This window comes from Ylistrum balloti, unplaced genomic scaffold, assembly GCF_031769215.1.
Source record: "Ylistrum balloti isolate Yb309-2 unplaced genomic scaffold, AGI_CSIRO_Ybal_v1 Utg369734, whole genome shotgun sequence".
NCBI classification, from domain to species: Eukaryota; Metazoa; Mollusca; class Bivalvia; order Pectinida; family Pectinidae; genus Ylistrum; species Ylistrum balloti.
In genome coordinates, this window is record NW_026781947.1 from 228,057 (window position 1) to 250,011 (window position 21,955).

General features: G+C 34.5%; 1 protein-coding gene across 1 annotated transcript; it reads left to right on the top strand.

The window, feature by feature from the left end:
• The first annotated feature begins 138 nt into the window (after positions 1-138).
• On the top strand, positions 139-16,685 carry LOC132543026 (phosphatidylinositol 4,5-bisphosphate 3-kinase catalytic subunit alpha isoform-like). Its single transcript, XM_060206481.1, has 20 exons — positions 139-484; positions 1,104-1,316; positions 1,794-2,044; positions 4,283-4,400; positions 5,224-5,342; positions 5,581-5,766; positions 6,362-6,500; positions 7,142-7,281; positions 9,349-9,458; positions 9,846-9,927; positions 10,098-10,262; positions 10,861-10,964; positions 11,264-11,423; positions 11,941-12,050; positions 12,476-12,597; positions 13,000-13,078; positions 13,695-13,862; positions 14,282-14,399; positions 15,085-15,236; positions 16,424-16,685. Exons 1-20 carry the CDS (start codon positions 139-141, stop codon positions 16,683-16,685), a joined length of 3,144 nt encoding a protein of 1,047 aa, XP_060062464.1.
• Positions 16,686-21,955: the final 5,270 nt, after the last annotated feature.

The window sequence follows — 21,955 nt, forward strand, 5'->3', positions numbered from 1 at the left end:
TCATTTTCCTTAAGGTTAATTTTACTTTCAATAATATGATCTTTTTAATCATACATTTGATATTTTAAATTTAGCTGTTAATTTTTGTATTCTTACAGGAAGTATTTATACAAAGAAGTATTCTAGAAGACCTGAAACATGCCGCCAAGTTCAGGTGAGCTGTGGGGGCATCACTTGATGCCCCAGCAAGTCCTGGTGGATTGTCTTCTACCCAACGGCATCCTCGTTCAGCTTTATGTGAACCGTGATGCCACACTTGAGTCTATCAAGGCAAATGTGTGGCTTGAGGCAAAGAAATTCCCTCTTTCTCATTTATTGTTAGACTCAGCATCGTATATTTTTGTCAGTATTACACAAGATGCAGAGAAGGAGGAGTTTTACGATGAGACACGTCGTTTGTGTGACCTACGACTTTTTTTACCTGTTCTCAAGGTTGTTGAACCAAAAGGAAACCGTGAAGAGAAAATGCTGAATTATGAAATTGGTAAACATTTCATTTTCATAGATCAACGAAAAATAGTCAACCATACAGGATATTAAGATGATCAATAACCTTTTGGATTCAATAATATTAAAATCATCATGACTTAGGTCTTTCCTTAAGAATATGAAAATTGTACCTCACAAGTGTCCGTTTTTCCTGAAAAAAAAAATTTTGGACTGAAGAAAAGTATGATTAAAAATAAATTCCTTAAATTCAGATTATTTTGGATTGTTTTAGAGTATTTTTCCAAGTTTGTAAGAAATATTTCTGAAACTTGAAAAGTTACTTAAAATCAAGATCTGAACAAACATTACTTTAAGACTGAAAATATATCATAATCATTATGCAGAACTAATGCTTACAGAAGACTATGCAGATCTATCAACTACAAGTCATCTAGCTCCTTGTTCAGTCCCTTTATTTTTGTTATGTGTAGTTTTTTCATATTTTCACCTATTCATAGTTAACGTCCCACTTACCTACCTCCCTTTAACTCTATTCAAATTTATGTACATAGCACTTCCTGAGCTTATATCAAAATATTTTGTATATTTGAGTACAATATAGTGATGATCATGAAGACATTTATGAAACCAGATGACGTGTTTGATATTTACAGGTATGACGATTGGAATACCTACAAATGACTTTAATGAAATGAAAGATCTAGAAATTGTGACGTTTCGTAGAAACATATTGGATGTGTGTAAGGAGAGTGTGGACCTTCGAGAGTCAGCGGGGAAGGAGAGTCTGGCTATGTATGCCTACCCTCCCAATGTGGAATCCACATCCAATCTTCCAAAACACCTGCAGGATAAACTCTCTTCATACGGTAACTATAACATAATTATTGTAAAATAATAACACATATAAAAATGTTTTATAGAAAATCTGGTCTACTTTTGGTAAAGGATCCAGGTAATTCCTAAAATGAATGAATTAATTATTTTTCAACTTCATTATGATGTCTTAGGTATTTACTGATCTTATATCATGTATTTTAACTGTACAATATGTGATCTCCTTAATGTAACTTTTCCTAGGTAAATTGCTAATCCAGTTTGAGGCTTCTAGGAAACAATAACATCATACCTATATGTAACACTATATGTTTCTATACATTTTACAGTGTAATATTTTGTTACTAATTTGTGAATATGTAATGCCATCTTATGATACTAAAGTTTATACAATTACAGTGTATATAGTATCTAGTTGTTACTGTGTAGAAAGTAACATCATGTTACCCAACTCTAAACTATGTAACACTTTGTATAGTGTAAAATGTTGCTATATTTTTTTGTGACAGATAATTTCATAGTGGTGTGCATATGGGTGGTAGCTGACGATGGGAACAGGACAAAGTTCAGTGTGAAAGTATCCCACAAGGCCACGCCTATAACAGTGATAGCAGAGACAATAAGACGTCGTAGTCGTATGATGGGAATCACAAAGGAACACGCTGAGAGGTGTATTGATGTCTACAGTACAGCATACGCTCTCAAAGTGTGTGGATCTGACCAGTTCTTATTACAAGAGTTCCCAATCAGTCAGTATAAGGTAAGAAGAGGGGTTACACACAGAGAGGTAAAACACACAGGTAACATACAGAGGTAACACACACAGAGGTAACACAGACAGAGAGGTAATACACACAGAGATAACACACACAGAGGTAACACACACAGAGGTAACACACACACAGAGGTAACACACTCACAGAGGTAACACACACACAGAGGTAACACACACACAGAGGTAACACACGGAGAGGTAACACACACAGAGGTAAACACACAGGTAACATACAGAAGTAACACACACAGAGGTAACACAGACAGAGAGGTAATACACACAGAGGTAACACACACAGAGGTAACACACACACAGAGGTAACACACACACAGAGGTAACACACACAGAGGTAATACACAGAGGTAACACACACAGAGGTAACACACACACAGAGGTAAACACACAGAGGTAATACACACACAGAGGTAAACACACAGAGGTAACACACACACAGGTAACACACACAGAGGTAACACACACATAGAGGTAACACACACTGAGGTAACACACACACAGAGGTAACACACACACAGAGGTAACACATACAGAGGTAACACACACACAGAAGTAACACACACAGAGGTAACACACACTGAGGTAACACACTGAGGTAACACACACACAGAGGTAACACACACACAGGTAACACACAGAGGTAACATACACACAGGTAACACACATAGAAGTAATACACACACAGAGGTAACACACACACAGGTAACACACACAGGTAACACACAGAGGTAACAAACACATAGGTAACACACACAGAGGTAACAAACACACAGGTAACACACACAGAGGTAACTCGCACACAGAGATAACACACACACAGGTTACACACACACAGGTAACACACACACAGGTAACACACACAGGTAATACACACACAGGTAATACACACAGTGATACATGTATTGATGTCAGCAGTACAACATATGCTCTCAAGGTATGCATACATCTAACTAACACAAGTGATTTATATAAATATAATATCTTCTTCTATTGTAAAATAAACAAAAAGTTACATGTATTTGTTTGGATTCTTACATTTGATTTTGTATACCAGATTATTTATGTTACAAACCAGAACAAGCTGTTAAACATGGAAATAGTTGGGGATGTCCCTATTGATGGATACACACTGATAGCATGCTAGGCAATCATTATCTGTTTCTGATATTGATTTTTAATATGATATTTTGTTTATTGTATATATATATATACACTATGAATTACAACTTACTAAATCATATTTCAGCTGTTATTGATTTTTCACCAGTTCTTTATTTCTTTCTTCTTCCCCACTCTGCCATTAATATTTCTATACTTTTCATCAAAACTGTAAGTTAGATCTTCATCAAACATTGAATAAATAAAACCAATCTCCTGTAGATGTGCAAGTACTTGAAATATTATCTGATTTTAATGAAATTTGATATCTTGGGGTAGTCGAACATCTGGATCATGTTGATGACATCTGTTTTTAATGTGAAAAAATGGCTTACCAGGGGGTTAGCCTTAAGTTTCATCTATATAGGGTTTAGTCTAAAGTTTACCAGGGGGTTAGCCTTAAGTTTCATCTGTATAGGGTTTAGTCTAAAGTTTAACAGGGGGCTTACCAGGGGGTTAGCCTTAAGTTTCATCTATATAGGGTTTAGTATAAAGCTTACCAGGGGGTTAGCCTTTAGTTTCATCTGTATAGGGTTTAGTCTAATGTTTACCAGGGGGCTTACCAGGGGGTTAGCCTTAAGTTTCATCTATATAGGGTTTAGTCTAAAGTTTACCAGGGGGCTTACCAGGGGGTTAGCCTTAAGTTTCATCTATATAGGGTTTAGTATAAAGCTTACCAGGGGGTTAGCCTTTAGTTTCATCTGTATAGGGTTTAGTCTAATGTAGCCTTAAGTTTCATCTATATAGGGTTTAGTATAAAGCTTACCAGGGGGTTAGCCTTTAGTTTCATCTGTATAGGGTTAAGTCTAAAGTTTCATCTTTATAGATAAATGTCATGGTTCCCACCTAGTGTCAAGTTCATTTTTCAAAATCTTTATAGGTATGCCAGCCTGTTTTTCAGACCTGAAATCCTCCCCAGTGTTAAATCACTTTAATGAGCATTAGTCATGACAGAGGGGGAAATATGCAACAGGTCATGTTACAGGAAGTTAATGCTTGCTTTTGATAGTTTGAAGTAAATAGATCATATTTTCCACTTTCTGTTTACAGTATGTTCGAGAGTGTATTGGAATTGATAAAATACCACAGTTTATGTTGCTGACGCGGGAAGGAATATATGCAGCTCTTCCAGATAATTACTTCACAATGCCATCATATGCTCAGAGGGGTGAGTTTGTGGTGATTTTCTTCCTTGTTTCAGCAAGATACAATTTTGTTATATGATAATGTTATGTAATTAAACTATGTGTGGTAAAAATTGTGTTTATATAGACAAAATTATATCAATAATTTTTCAAATGATTTGTAAAGCTACAGATTTGTACATGCTTCAGTGATTATCACTAATGACAACATGTAACACCTGTCTCATGAAAAGATCAATGTATAGACTATTGCACAAACACCTATTCTCTATTGGATCTGAATTCATTAGTGTATTATATTGTCTTTTTTTTTCAACATTTTTACCGAAAGATTATTTCATGTACTCTGTGCAGTTGACCCTTGGTATTTGGCAATACAGTGGAACCCAATTTATGTCATGTCTGTTAATGTCACTTTCTGGTTAATATCATATTTTTCTTGAAACAGATTTTTTCACCTTTATATTCTATGTTATCCAACATCTGATAATGTCACTTATTTTCATGTGGGCAACGCTTAATATCACTTCATTTTGACAACTTTCACAAAAAACCTCAGGTAAATCACAGGTATATGAGGACAGGAACTATTAATTCAAATAGATCGTCTTATAAAATGATCCTGTGAAAAAGGCAGACGCACAGTTACAGAAATGTGATTAACAGAATATCTGATAGTGTTTTCACTTTTTTGTCTAATATTTTAATAACTTTACTTGTGTTGCACACTCATGAAAGATACCAATATATTAACTGTACTTGTGAAATATATTTTTTATCACTGAAGACATTTTTAGACATGGTCTATAAATCATCGCTGATGATAATCTATTTTTTCTGTAACAGGTCTGCAGGCATTGCTGGACATCAACAACAAACAGACAATCAGTCTTTGGGAGATCCAGGCCAATCTCCGCATCAGGATTTTATGTGCCACTTACGTCAATGTTAAGGAGTCATGCAAGGTAAAACTCTTCATGTCTATTAGATATATAAAATTGTATTAAAAGTAGAAATGGGTGATAATTTTTTTTTATTTTAATGTAGAACAATTAAGAGAACATGTAAAAATGCACACTTTGGCATTAGCAAGTTTAAAACTGTTTGTGCATTGTACCAGAGAACAGATGTACAGATTAATTATACTACTTTCCTTACAAGATAGAACGAAGATTTATTGAGTATGATTATTGTTTGTTACAGATATTTGTACGAGCCGGTGTGTTTCATGGTACAGAAGCATTGTGTGAACCTCAGGACACAAAGCTTGTGGAGTCCAATAACCCTCGCTGGAATGAATGGCTTGAGTTTCTGTACATTCCAGACATTCCTCGCTCAGCTCGACTCTGTCTCTCCATCTGCTGTGTCTCTAAACGCAAAAATAGGAAGGTACAGATCAGTCATTGTATAAGTTCACCAATCAGACCGGAAATCTGAAAATTTAAGCTTACCTGTTGATGTAATTTGTGTTATTCAATTAAGTGATTCTGCTAAAATATATATAAAATAGATTGTTCCACTTAATTAACATATTTAATTTGTTTGAAACAGAATGGTTCAATTCACAGATTGATTGTATTGGTAATATCTCAGACCCCACTTGTATAAAACATCTCAACTTGAGATTTCCTCAAGCCGAGATTTTCCTCAGTTGATATCTCCTCAAAAATGGCTTGTATAAAATTTTCTCAAGGAACAAGAGGAAGGCATCGGCTAGGATGTCCTGAAATTCCTTGAGGAATTTTCATACAAGATATTTTCAAGGAGATATTAGCTGAGGAAAATCTTGACTTGAGGAAATCTCAAGTTGAGATGTTTTATACAAGTGGGGTCTGAGATATTACCAATACAATCAATCTGTGAATTGAACCATTCTGTTTCAAACAAATTAAATATGTTAATTAAGTGGAACAATCTATTTTCTCTCTTTCTGCCACTAAATATTGATGTTAACAATAACAGTATACATATAATATTTCTTAAGGTGATCAGTTATCCATTGGCATGGGGTAACCTACAGATGTTTGACTTTAATGATCGTCTGTTGAATGAGAAAGTCAGCCTCAACCTCTGGGCCATGCCACAGGGGATGGATGATACACTTAACCCCATTGGTATTCCCGGTAAGTGCTGAACTTTCACCTTTTGTCTATTGCCCATGTGACTACATGCTCATTGTCATATGATTATACTGATCACATCACATGATTTAGCATTCTAGTTAGGTCTTTAGTGTCTCAATCAAATGATTGTAAACAGTTTTAGTCACATGACATAAAAGACCATTTAAATAGAGTTATTGCCCTTTGTTAAAATTTTGTGTCTGGAGCAATACTTTGCCTTTATTTAAACAAGGATATTGGAAAGTGATGTATACACCAGTCAGATAAAAGCAAGGTACATATTTGCAAAGTCAGGGTCATGACCCCTCAGTAAAAGAGTTATAGCCCTTAGTTAATATTTTTGTGTCTGGGGCAAAGCTTTGTTTGCATTAAAACCAGAAGCATGAATCTTGGTGTATATACTGGTTACACTAAGAGAATGTGCAGTATACTAAATTCAGGGCCTGCAAACCCTTAATTTCATGATTATTGCCCTTTGTTAAAATTTTGTGTCCAATAAAGTTGTTATCGGGAAGCATTCATCAGTTTCACTGATACTCTTGTTTGATTGGTCTACAGTTAAAACATTAAGTATAGTCAGACATATAAACCTGATGTTGTTCTATTAAAGTCCCTAACAGTACCAACTGGTGATGTTTCAGGCTCCAACCCTGACAAGGAGACGCCCTGTATAGAGATAGAGTTTGACAAGTTCAGCTACCCAGTGTCCTACCCACCTGAGTCTCACTTTGAGGAGCTTGCACACATGGCTTTATCACGAGAGAGAAGGTCACAATATCTGGTAAGATCGCACACAGACCACTCTGTATTTAGTAGAATTCTGCTAAATTATTAATGTTATTGTGTATTAGATTAGTTAAATAGGCATTAATTAAACCAAATTACCTGGTAATAATCTTAGAAATTTTGAAATTCTATTATATCAATACATGTGATTATCTGTAGCATCGTTCTGGTCCTGAAAAAAAACAAAGGAAAATAAGGTCAGTTTTATTAAACAGATATTTCATGTCTTCCAGTGCTGTACTTAGACACGATTGACCAGAGGTGCTGATAGTTATATTTTGACTATTAGAGCATGGGAAGGCATGAAGTGTCTTTTTTATTACATAATCATGTGACAAGCTTGCTGCAGAATTAGTTTTCCAATCTCGTACAAAGTTTTGCCAAAGGTTGAGAAATCCTATTTGAACACTTTACAACATGTTTTTACTATGATATCACATTGTGTTTCAAATCTTCTTAGATAACTGATATAGGTTCTTCTGTCAATCTCACAGCCAATCCAAGGATAAATAATACTTCTGAATACTTGAAATCAACACCTTTTTGATATTTCATGTGACATCCTTTCTGATGTTACTATTACTGATGAGTCAATACACAATATAACATGACAATTTCCTATGTCTTTCATGTTAGAGCACTAAGCTTTATATAACCAGATTTTGAACTATGTCAGCCCTTTCCTATAGATATCTCATATCCTTACCCATAGATGTCTCATAATAATCCACACAAGTGTAAGATTCTATTTATCACTTAATTTTGATGCTTTTCCAGCAGTCATGAAATCAGTAGATTGATAAACTGACATAAGATTGATAAACTGACATAAGATTGATAAACTGACATAAGATTGATAAACTGACTAAGATTGATAAACTGACTTAAGATTGATAAACTGACTTAAGATTGATAAACTGACATAAGATTGATAAACTGACATAAGATTGATAAACTGACTTAAGATTGATAAACTGATGTAAGATTGATAAACTGACATAAGATTGATAAACTGACTAAGATTGATAAACTGACTTAAGATTGATAAACTGACATAAGATTGATAAACTGACTTAAGATTGATAAACTGACATAAGATTGATAAACTGACTTAAGATTGATAAACTGACATAAGATTGATAAACTGATGTAAGATTGATAAACTGACATAAGATTGATAAACTGACGTAAGATTGATAAACTGACGTAAGATTGATAAACTGACATAAGATTGATAAACTGACTTAAGATTGATAAACTGACATAAGATTGATAAACTGACATAAGATTGATAAATTGACTTAAGATTGATAAACTGACATAAGATTGATAAACTGACGTAAGATTGATAAACTGACGTAATATTGATAAACTGACATAAGATTGATAACTGAAGTAAGATTGATAAACTGACATAAGATTGATAAACTGACGTAAGATTGATAAACTGAAGTAAGATTGATAAACTGACGTAAGATTGATAAACTGGTGTAAGATTGATAAACTGACGTAAGATTGATAAACTGACGTAAGATTGATAAACTGAAGTAAGATTGATAAACTGAAGTAAGATTGATAAACTGACGTAAGATTGATAAACTGATGTAAGATTGATAAACTGTTATAAGATTGATAAACTGACATAAGATTGATAAACTGACATAAGATTGATAAACTGGCGTAAGATTGATAAACTGACATAAGATTGATAAACTGGCGTAAGATTGATAAACTGGCGTAAGATTGATTAACTGACATAAGATTGATAAACTGGTGTAAGATTGATAAACTGAAGTAAGATTGATAAACTGATGTAAGATTGATAAACTGACATAAAAATAAAATCTAAAAATTGATTTATTTTTATAAATTAAATATCAAATGAAAACCAATGTAAGATCCTACCTATGTGTATTCTGTAATTTCATCAATAATAACTCAACAAACATACATGGTAGAATTTTGAAATATTAATTTAAGGAATTAATCATGGCCTGGATTTATAGATTCTTTTATACATGAATATTTGTACTTACAAATCTCAATAACTATTATAATGTAGGAAACCACACAGAGCAGAAAAAAGGAAGAGGAACTGGTAAATGACATCATCAAGCGTGATCCTCTCTCAGAAATATACGACCAAGAGAAAGAAATCTTATGGAAAAGGAGGTAAGAAATGACATTGTTAAAATCTGGGATTATGCTATTATTTTAAATACAAGTATGTCATACTATACATATTGCTAATAGACGTTTATATGATAAAGTGAAGGTGCTTTATAATGATTTTAATGAAATGATCAAGTGTTGTTTCTTTTTCCTTGGTTTTTTAATTTAGTTCAGTTAACTGATGAGACACCACTACCACAAACATGTCGTGGTCAGTATTACATATACCAGGGTAATATTGTACTGTATCTTTTATCTATATCACCACAAAGTGAGACAAAGTGTTGCTTCTCCATCTGAAGCAACACAATCAACATTTTTTTACAGTAGTCTGTTTTGATATGATATGCTCTGTTCCCATGTGTAACTGTTTATGTTTCCTTGTAGAGAGTACTGTTTACAACACCCACACTCTCTCCCCAAACTGGTGTCGGCCACCAAGTGGAATGACAGAGAACAGGTTGCCCAGGTACGATACATATAGCATAACACAACTATCAGACCCTTAATTTAAAGTGCTGCTATAGCAGAGTACATTCAGAGCTGTCACTTTTATAACTATCAACAGCACTAACAGAGTTCTACCTTTCTCCTGTTGGTAGTTGTCTGTGATGTTAATTATACTGTTTTGTTTCACAGCTGTACATGCTTCTGAAGAAATGGCCACAGCTGAAGCCAGAGGTAGCACTGGAGCTTCTCGACTGTTCTTTCCCCGACCAACAACTGCGAAGATTCGCTGTCACTTGTTTTGAAATGGGTCTCACAGATGACAAACTACAACAATTTCTTTTACAGCTTGTACAGGTAAACATACAACCGAACATCCTCTGAAAGGTCAGGATATAGCTGGACAATGATGAAGAGGTCAAGATATAGCTTGGCAATGATGGAGGTCAAGATATAGCTGGACAATGATAACAGTAGATCTAGAGTCAATGTAGCTTAAATTATAACTAGTAAAAACATGTAATGCAATATGTACTAAATGATTGTATCAATTCAATAAATGGATGATAAATTTGTTTCCTTTTGATAAAATTCAGAATACATTTCTCAGAATTTTCATTGAAGGTTGCCGAATGCTGTCTAAAATAAACATTTTTTTTCACTATTCCCACATGAAATGAAAACTTTATAAGAGTCTGTATGTAGGGTTGTTACATTATGGAAGGGATTTGGGAGGCATTTGCATAAAATGTTATGGGTGGTTGGTTGAAATATACACTTGCCAAATATTCCTTATATAGAATCAGTTTCAATATTTGATTGGTGGGTTTTAAAAAGTGCCTCTCATTTAACATTATGTGACAGTACTTGTAGTTTCATACTCAGGGTGATAGATAATTGTGAAACATCAAGCCACATTTGTATGTATAATCATGCCATCTTTCTTTGACCGCAGGCATTGAAGTTTGAACCCTACCTAGACAGTCCTATAGCTAGGTTCCTATTGAAGAAATCTCTCCTGAACCAGCGTATAGGGCAATACTTCTTCTGGCTGCTCAAGTAAGCATTTTTATTTCGTCTTTTTATGGCAGAGAGAATTGGAAATAAAATCCAAAATGTTGACGATGTCTGATTTTTTTCGGCATATAGATTCAATTTTACATGTGTTTGTATGTACTGTTGTGTAGATGTGTCACAAATATTAGAACGATTTTCAAGGACAGAGTTTATTAGTCTAAGATTGCTTCATGGTCTGCTGGCCTGAATTATGTCAGTTACCATAGTGATTCAAGGTTCGTGGTTCAATGATCGCTGCTGAGGGCAGTTTGTATTTCTGTTTTCTCACCATTCTTGTACAGGTCAGAAATGCACCACACCAACATTAGACTTAGGTTCGGATTAATACTGGAGGCATTTTGTCGTGGTTGCGGCCCTTACCTGCGCATGTTATCACGTCAAGTGGAGGCTCTAGACAAACTAACCAAACTCACAGACATGTTGAAAAGTGACGTGCGTGAGGTAAGAAAAATACATGATATAATTTACATAGTCTCATAATATATTTTGAATGACCTATTAACAATATAGATGGTCAGATGGGGCAGTGGTTTTACAAATTCGCCTTTCACCTAGACATCTGGGTAAATTATGAAATCAGACATAAAAAGGAATGGGGCACCTGTCCAACCACAGGGATTTTACCCAGGTGCTCTTCTTTCCTCCCATAGTAAGATCTATTGGTGCCTCTTTACAGCCCAAAATAAGTAATTCACATAAGTTGAAATTATTTGTTGCTGTTGTAAATTAAAAAAAAGTTTAATAGTAATAACAAAATGCAGATTCATATTGCTAAATAGGTCTATTGAGGGAAAATGTGCAGTAATGACAACAACAGCAAAGCAACATTTAAAAAAAAAATGTAGAATAGAATGATGTGTTATTATTTCAAGTTATTTCTAAAAAGATATAGTCGCTAATTGATCAAGAAACTTTAAATGATTCCCATTAGCTATTTTATACCTGTATTTGTCTCCAGGACGATCACCTGCGTGTCCTCCAGGAACATCTACGACAGCCAGACTACCAAGAGGCTCTCACCAACTTTATGTCTCCCCTCAACAACAGTCATCGGCTGGGCGACATCAAGTAAGTCCTGGCTTAACCTTTAAACTTTCTCATAGAAGATGAGATTTTCTAAAAAAAATGTTTATGGTTCAAGAGGATGGGTTTTAATTTGTTACCAGCAGGAATCATGTTTGAGCAACTGTCACAACTGTTCTTCTGTACCCAATGCAAGGTTAAAGTTCAGATAACAATACCCAACAAAGCTACAATTTCCTAACTGCCTTTTCATTCTTGTTTAGATTTTGCATGAATTAATTGTATCTTTGTGTAAATTCACATTTCTCATTTAAGATTCAAGATAAATTAAATTGAAGAAAATATAAAAGTTGGTAGATCAGACATGTTAGCATGTTGTATAATTTACAGTAATGTGCCACTTTGGAAGCAAGGAGGTGTAAGAGTAATGGAAGGACGTTAGTATACTTTACAAATTTTCTTTCCTTCAGCCTGGATGACTGTCGCGTGATGAAATCTAAAAAACGTCCGCTGTGGATTGTGTGGACCAACCCTGACTCACTGGCTGATGTGTGGTTCCCTAATTACAAAATCATCTTTAAGCATGGCGACGGTATGATATTTCATTTTAATTGATCTTGTGATGACGATGGCAATGATGATGTGTTGATATTGTGATGATGTCAGTAATGATATCATATTGATGTTGTCATGATGATGATGATATGTTTTTTATATTTAAAATTCTTCAAATATAACACAAATACAAACAAACAAAAAAAAGTTCACCCACTGAAACATATAACAATTTTTCATCCTTAATTAACTGGAATTAAGCATCTAATTTTATATGTATAATATGCTGAAATGATCTGATATCTATGTGATCATACAGTCAATTTTCATTACTGTTCATAAACACTGGATATATGTACATTATTTTGTTAAGATAAGCAGTTGTTGAAAGTTCTCTTCATACACTTGACAAAGCCTTTTATGGTTTTGGATGTTTCAGATCTTAGACAGGACATGCTGACTCTACAGTTATTGGGTGTGATGGATGTGTTATGGAAAGATGCAGGCTTAGATCTGCGGTAAGGGCATCAGATTTTTTTATATTTTAAAAACTTAATTTTTAAAAACTTAATGAAAAATTGAGTGAATCGCGAATGAGAATATCTAGATCATTATTATTTATAAATATTTTCAATGGAGCAAGCTAGGACATATATGTCTCAGGATATTCCTGTTTTGATGTGAGGATTTCTTTCATTTCCACTGGTTTGGCTTGAATCACTTTTGTAGGGCAGATATTATGTGTAACAAGGTGAGATGTTAGGTGTAGTGACTTCTGTGGTTTGTAATATGGTTGTAAAATTAAAGCAAAAAACTTTTTTTTCAAATATTTTCACATGTTTTATTTAAACTTTTACAAAATCTTGGTCTATATGGCCGGTGATGCTGGTGTAACAGACATGGAAATGCTTAGACCTTTCAAATGATTAAAGCTTTTGTCAGTATTTTAGCATAGTGTAAAATGAAACTTTCTCATGTCAGGACCAAACCTTTTCATTTTTGCCTAAAAGCTAGATTTATCTCAGACAAAATTCTTACGTAGTTTTGAAATCAAAAGGTATTTCAATTTAATAGGTAAAAAGATATAAGAGCCAAAATTCTGATACATAAAAACCTCTTTTGAATCTCCTACAGGTTGATTCCATATGGCTGTGTATCGACGGGGAAGGACGTGGGTGTCATACAGGTTGTCAGACAGGCTGAGACTCTGATGGAGATCCAGGGTAAAGGAGGTATGAAAGGAGCTATACAGATTGACTCAAGTGCACTTCACAAGTGGATCAGCATGAAAAATAAGGACAAGTAAGAATTTACTCTGCCAGGTGTCACTTTGGTGTACTGATTCAACGTAACCTTTTAGTTCTTACTTGGAAATAAATCAAATTATGCTCCAGTTCAGAGTTATTTCTGTATACCTGTATCTAGTTCAGTGCAACTCTAAAGTGATATTGAATTTATCATAGGTATGACAGGCAATAGACACCTTTACCAGATCCTGTGCTGTATCTAGTTCAGTACAACTAAAGCGATATTGAATTTATCGTAGGTATGACCAGACAATAGACACCTTTACCAGATCCTGTGCTCCATCTAGTTCAGTGCAACTAAAGCGATATTGAATTTATCATAGATATGACCAGGCAATAGACACCTTTACCAGATCCTGTGCTCTATCTAGTTCAGTGCAACTAAAGCGATATTGAATTTATCATTTATCATAGATATGACCAGGCAATAGACACCTTTACCAGATCCTGTGCTGGCTACTGTGTTGCCACCTTCATACTTGGAATCGGTGACCGTCACTCCGAGAATATCATGGTTACAGAAGAAGGACAGGTAAGGGAAATAACTCTCATGGATTGAGAGTAGATTATATATTCTGCTACTCTATGGCTGTCGGTGTATGTCACAGGTACCCCATCCTTCAATCTGTCACAATTTTATTGCTCTTTGTATTTAAATTGTGTTCAGGAATCAATTGTTTTCGCTGAGTCCTTTTGAGTTTAAAAAAAAAATTTCACAACTAGAAATTAGATGATGCATTTAGCTCCATTTCCATCAAATCTGAAGTGGGGACACATGCATGGTCTACAAACATTCTCTTGACTTTAGGATGTTTGGCCCCACTTGTATAAAACATCTCAACTTGAGATTTCCTCAAGTCGAGATTTTTCTCAGCTGATATCTCCTCAAAAAACGGCTTGTATGAAATTTTCTCAAGGAACAGGAGGAAGGCATCGGCTAGGATGTCCTGAAATTCCTTGAGGAATTTTCATAAAAAATATTTTCAAGGAGATATCAGTGAGGAAAATCTCGACTTGAGGGAATCTCAAGTTGAGATGTTTTATACAAGTGGGGCCTGCTTTTCAAGAAGTTTTCTGAGCTCATTATATTGAAAGGAAAAAATGAAATGTATCTTGTTTTAAACATTAATGGTCATTTAATACATGATTCATAGTCACTTAGTAAATAATGTCAAATTTATATAATTTCTGTAATAATCTGGGTAACTTTTTTACAGGTATTTCATATTGACTTTGGACATTTTCTCAACCATAAGAAAAAGAAGTTTGGAATCAACAGAGAAAGAGTGCCCTTTGTTTTGACAGAAGATTTCATGCGTGTTATAACCAGGGATTCTGACAAAGCCCAGAAACAGCAAAGTTTTAAAAAGTAAGTTTTTTTATCTCTGTCATGGTCTCTTTTTACATCACATCTCTGTGACAAAATGTCTTAATGTTTTATTGATGTGAAAATAAATTATCTAAAACTAAATTCCTTTTGATAATAGAAATAAATTGATGTAAAAGATTGATGTTGAAATGTACGGGTTTTCCTTCCATTTTTTTTTTTTTTTTTATTTCTTTGAATCGCAGGAGCTTAAGTAAGGCGCGAAGTGTTACATCTATGTCTGTGTTGGGCATCTCACCAGAGAGTAAAAGTTTTATAGCATGTGAAATTAGGTTTACAGCAAGATCTAAGGGTATAGAAAACAAATTAGGACAAAAATGGATTAAGAAACAATCAAACTGATTTTTGATGAAAGCATGAAAAATTGATACATTTTAAGAATTTGCAATAATTTTCAAATGGACTTGAAATTTGACACATATATACTGTTAGTAAACAAACACATATCAGTAAACAAACACATATCAGTAAACAAACACATGTACATTTGTAGTTAAATACATAGAATTGTTCTTTTGTTGATTATTCCTGAACTTGTAGGTAATAAGTGTGAGAGGAGAATTTCAGTTTTTGGTATTTTGTCTTATTCATCAACATTAAGAAATTCCCTTTAGTTAAATTTCTCTGAAAGTACTACAGGAATATGAATGTTTGGTATATCGTATGATCATAATATGAAATGTTACATTATACACACACTCAATGAGAAAGATCCAATGTTTTTATTTTAAAAAGATGAAATTTTGGCTGATTTTTAAATCACCTCACCTTAATGGCCAAGTGAGCTTATGCTGTGGCATAGCGTTTGCCGTTGAGTGTAAACTTTTTCCTTTAAACAGTTTCTTCTCAATAACCAATGGACCAAATATTTTGATATTTAGCTGGTATGTTTCAAGGATAAAGCCCGACAAAGTTTGAGAAAAAATTGACCTTGACTTATATTCAAGGTCACAGGGGTAAAATTTGTTGAAACCTTTAAACAACTTTTTCCCATGAAATAATAGGCCTAAAGGCATGATATTTGGATGGTATATATATATCAGGTGAGCACTGCAGGCCCATTGGGCCTCTATTTTAGACTTAACATTTAAATGAGCATATGCTGTTGTCATTCCAACACTGATGTTGATACTGTAGGCACTGTTTAAGAATTTGTATTTTTATATCAGGTTTGCCCAGATGTGTGTCGAAGCTTACCTCGTGCTACGGGAGAATGCACATCTTCTCATCAATCTATTTACGATGATGCTCTCCTGTGGTATACCAGAACTTCAATCTCTTGACGACATCAGCTACCTCCGTAAAACTCTGGCTGTTGAAAAATCTGAACGAGACGCAGTGGAATATTTCTCAGAACAATTTAACATTGCTGTTGGTGAACAGTGGAAACAGAAAGTGGATTGGTTTTTCCACAATGTCAAGAACATGTGATGAGAATATTATATTCCTGAAAACATGGATGTGATCAATAGAATATCAAATACCTGAGTCTATATGTGATGAATAGAACGTCAGTTAGGCATGATTTACGGAGTGTCCAACAGGGATGAGGTTCAGAATTAGAAGATGATGTATTTAGTCAGAGGGTCTGACAAACTATGAACAAAATGTCTGTAGTATGGTGAACAGAACATCAGTGGTTTGATAAATAGAATATCAGACATGTCGTGAAGAGATTATCACACAAGATTTAAAATTAACATCACATACATGAACGCACTACTGATGACATGTTAAGCTTAAAATGTCAGTTAAATATGATGAGAATGTTAGCTCACCTGTGTTCAACAGAGAGTGAGCTGCAGGGATAATGCGTCTGAGAATGGCCAGATGCTATGTGTCTGAGAGTGACCAGATGTTATGTGTCTGATAGTGACTAGGTGTTATGTGTCTGAAAGTGACCAGATGCTATATGTCTGAGAGTGACCAGATGATATGTGTCTGAGAGTGACCAGATGTTATGTGTCTGAGAGTGACCAGATGTTATGTGTCTGAGAGTGACCAGATGCTATGTGTTTGAGAGTGACAAGGTGTTATGTGTCTGAAAATGACCAGATGTTATGTGTCTGATAGTGACTAGGTGTTATGTGTCTGATAGTGACCAGATGCTATATGTCTGAGAGTGATCAGATGATATGTGTCTGAGAGTGACCAGATGTTATGTGTCTGAGAGTGACCAGATGTTATGTGTCTGAGAGTGACCAGATACTACGTGTCTGAGAGTGACCAGATGCTATGTGTCTGAGAGTGACCAGATGCTATGTGTCTGAGAGTGACCAGATGCTATGTGTTTGAGAGTGACAAGGTGTTATGTGTCTGAAAATGACCAGATGTTATGTGTCTGAGAGTGACCAGATGTTATGTGTCTGATAGTGACTAGGTGTTATGTGTCTGAAAGTGACCAGATGCTATATGTCTGAGAGTGATCAGATGATATGTGTCTGAGAGTGACCAGATGTTATGTGTCTGAGAGTGACCAGATGTTATGTGTCTGAGATACTATGTGTCTGAGAGTGACCAGATACTATGTGCCTGAGAGTGACCAGATGCTATGTATCTGAAAGTGACCAGATGCTATATGTCTGAGAGTGACCAGATGTATGTGTCTGAGAGTGACCAGATGTTATGTGTCTGAGAGTGACCAGGTGTTATGCGTCCTAGGGTGACCAGGTGTTATGTGTCCAAGAATGACCAGATGTTATGCATCTTACAGTGACCAGATGTTATGTGTCTGAAAGTGACGAATGTTATGTGTTCGAGAGTGACCAGATGTTATGCGTCCTAGGGTGACCAGGTGTTTTGTGTTCGAGAGTGACCCGATGTTATGCATCCTACAGTGACCAGGTGTTATGTGTCTGAAAGTGACGAATGTTATGTGTTCGAGAGTGACCAAATGTTATGCGTCCTAGGGTGACCAGGTGTTATGTGTCCAAGAGTGACCAGATGTTATGCATCTTACAGTGACCAGGTGTTATGTGTCTGAGAGTGACGAATGTTATGTGTTCGAGAGTGACCAGGTATTATGTTAACTATACAATTTTTTGCACTCTCTGCATTGAACAATTTAGCATAATTGGATTTATAGGAAAGGCTTAAAATTACCAGATAAAACAAAACATTAATATGGTCTAGTTTTTTTCCATTACCTACATGAAAACTGTTTCCTTGTGTAGCCTAAGTTTTAACGCCTACTCCATTTTATTTCCACATATATCAAACAATCAGTGTAATTATACAAATATCTTATCACTGTGTAAGTTTTGGTAGAAATATTTTTGAATTAGAAAATCGCTATTGTGTTTCATGCTTTTTTCATAATTGAAAGTAATAACGCACAAGTTTTAGTGTGTATTGTATATAATTTTGTTTTGTTTTGTTTGTGTATCGAATATTTTTTCCAGCTATACAACTTTGAATCATGCATTGATGTTTTAATTTGCTCTTAGGTATGTGAATTCAGAATTTTTTTTAGTAATTCCTTTGTCTTGATATATAATTGGGTTTATAAAATCCAATATTTAGTTATTGAATTAATTAATTTCAACCCATTTTTATCATCTAATGACAGAATGTTTCGTTGTATGATTCTGTGGTTGAATTTCTGTTTTATCATTCAATGCTTGAATATCATATGATAAGATCAAAAATTTTTGTGGCTCAACATTGTTGTGGTTTTTTCAAAAAATCGCTATTTCATGGACATCAGATTTTTTTTGACAAATATAGCTTAATAAATCATCAGTTTGTAGGCTTATTAATTCGTGAATTGAGAGTATTAATGAATCAAAGAAAATCAATCAACCATGAAAATTTGTGATTTCGCTGTTGTCATAATGATAGTACATGTGTTCGTGTATTATTGTAACTCATTGGTTGAATATGTATGGAAAATTAGTTATAAATTTAGTTTTAATGATTCAATGGCTAAAAAACATGGTGTTGTAGATAACATAATTAATCATTGGTTGTCTATATATGATACCGTAGTTATCAAAATTATTTTTCATGGTTCAGCGACTTTATTTAATTATGTGGTTTAATTAATTGAATTTACATTCAATGCTTGAACTGTGTCATGCAATGGTTTAATTCTGATGTCAAAGTGATTGAGTTATGAACAAAAATCACACTGCTCATGTAAGTCTCATTAGTGAAATTTTGTATATTCTTGCAAAGAAATATTTGCATTAAATGGTTTGATTAAATAGCAAACGGTAGATATACGATGCTATGGTTGAATTGTGTTACATGGTTCTAAGACTGACTACATTACAATGAATTTTATTGTAATTGTACAATACAGCTGTTGAATTTCGTGACATTTTGATACTAAAGTTATTCTGTGAAATATACCATCAGATTACACAGAGGACTGTATAATGATTTAGAGTAATTTCTGAAAATAGTAGTTTATAAGTCTCAATGCCTTAGTTAGTTGGTGACCTTTAACCTTTAGGTTTGTGTAGCAGATGCAAGTGTAACAACTCTTGCCAGTAATAGGTGATAGGATTTACTGTTTAAGATGTTAATCAATGTTTAATTTCAATATCAAGATTAGAGGTAAGTCTGAATTTGCAATTAGGTGATAGTGGTGCTAGTGTGAGATAGAAATGTTGGAAGGCTCTCGTGCTGGCTGTTGTCATTAAACGTGGCTCTCATGCTGGCTGTTGTCATTAAACATGGCGCTCGTGCTGGCTGTTGTCATTAAACGTGGCTCTCATGCTGGCCGTTGTCATTAAACATGGCTCTCGTGCTGGACGTTGTCATTAAACATGGCGCTCGTGCTGGCCGTTGTCATTAAACGTGGCTCTCATGCTGGCTGTTGTCATTAAACGTGGCTCTCGTGCTGGCCGTTGTCATTAAACATGGCTGTCGTGCTGGCCGTTGTCATTAAACGTGGCTCTCGTGCTGGCCGTTGTCATTAAACGTGGCTCTCGTGCTGGCCGTTGTCATTAAACATGGCTCTTGTGCTGGCCGTTGTCATTAAACATGGCTCTCGTGCTGGCCGTTGTCATTAAACGTGGCTCTCGTGCTGGCCATTGTCATTAAACATGGCTCTCGTGCTGGCCGTTGTCATTAAACATGGCGCTTGTGCTGGCTGTTATACTGTAACATCACATTAATGTAGTTTTATAGAATGAAAACCAATCAGACATTTGACTGACTTCACAGAGATTTATAAAACTAATTTAACACAAGTTTACGAGTTATAAATCATATAATCGTGTGGTATTTTATTAGCTTGGATTTGTTTGAAGTTTATAACATATATTTATCATTACTGCATCAGAGACTCAAATCACGCAAAATTGCAAGAAGACGTTTTATGAAAATTTTTGAGAATCCATAAAAGTGAAAATTATATACATCAAGTATCAGGAACAAGTATAATTTGGGACCAAATTTGAAATAAAAAAAAAAATTGGGGCCAGCCTTATAAATTTGATTGATTTTTTATTATTTTTATCAATGAATGAAAGGTTAACTGACATATTAAAGATTTGTTGGTAGCATCAAAACGACATATTAGGTTGATGGAATCGTTGTAAATCTAAGACCATGTTCTCACTTGTTTTATCAACACATCACGTGTTTCTGTGATCATAATCTCTTTGTTGTGTGAATTTCGTATGGTGTGTCTGCTACTATTCCACTGGATAAAGAACTTACTGCCAGTGTCTCCTTGTCAGTAACAGAGAGCAATATCCCAATACAGAAAACATTCAGGAAACATCTTTTTTTATATTGGTTTATCACACTGATAAAAGTATTGGATTCTGTTAATTTTGAGCTTGTGTTTGTAGTACTGAGCTCAAGTGAGGACTTTTTCTGATGTGCAATTTTCACTCAGCAATGTTTCTTTAAAAATTTGCAATAACAGAAGTTATTCAGATATGATGTCATTACATTCTTTTTACAAAGAGCATTTAGCTAATATTCAAATTGATAGAAACTGAGTTTTTCTTTAATAGAAATGTCAAATATTAGAGACATGAGAAAGATGACTGACTCATCTCATTCGGTAATGATACATGATGGACAACACTTGGTTCCAAATATACCTGGTAATGTCATCCCACCATAGCAAAAATTCTGTCGTTCACAATTTACGAAGATAGATTAGTCCCGTACTGTATATACGAAAGGTTGTGTGATAAGATACATTTACGAAATTTTATAAAATGACAATTTAGAGTGAATTTCTGTAGAATTTATCTGACTATAATCATTGTAATAATCCCACCCATATATAAATTGCCGTTCCTTAGGTTGTCCTGCAATAAGCCCACCCCAGACTTTAAGTTTGAATGTATATGTTTGCCACCCAAGGATTATTTTGAAGGATTTAGAATTGATTTGAAGGTTGTAAAGATGAGTCATTTGTTTGTACCTGAGTATTGTTGGGTATGCTTGTCACTCTGTTTTAAACACATACAATTTATGTATGGAGTGTTTTTGTTAAGATACAGAATGTTACAAGGTATAAATGTTTACAGAATGGTTGTGCGCAGTACTTGGTTGTTTACAACAAAACCACAATATATATAATTTATATACTTCTCCTTTAATTACAATCCTTTATTGATTATTATGAAAGATCTGAATATGACCTTTCATGTGTTTCGTTTAAAATTTGTTTAAAAAATCTAGTTCTTTTTTTAGCTATGATCTGTTCAGCTAAAAAAAATGGGGCAATATCT

Excerpts from the sequence above, each read along its gene's own strand:
- LOC132543026 (XM_060206481.1), top strand. The coding sequence starts at position 139 with ATGCCGCCAAGTTCAGGTGAGCTGTGGGGGCATCACTTGATGCCCCAG. Across the intron at positions 485-1,103 it reads AATGCTGAATTATGAAATTG|GTATGACGATTGGAATACCT; the intron begins GTAAACATTTCA and ends TGATATTTACAG. Across the intron at positions 5,767-6,361 it reads CTAAACGCAAAAATAGGAAG|GTGATCAGTTATCCATTGGC; the intron begins GTACAGATCAGT and ends ATATTTCTTAAG.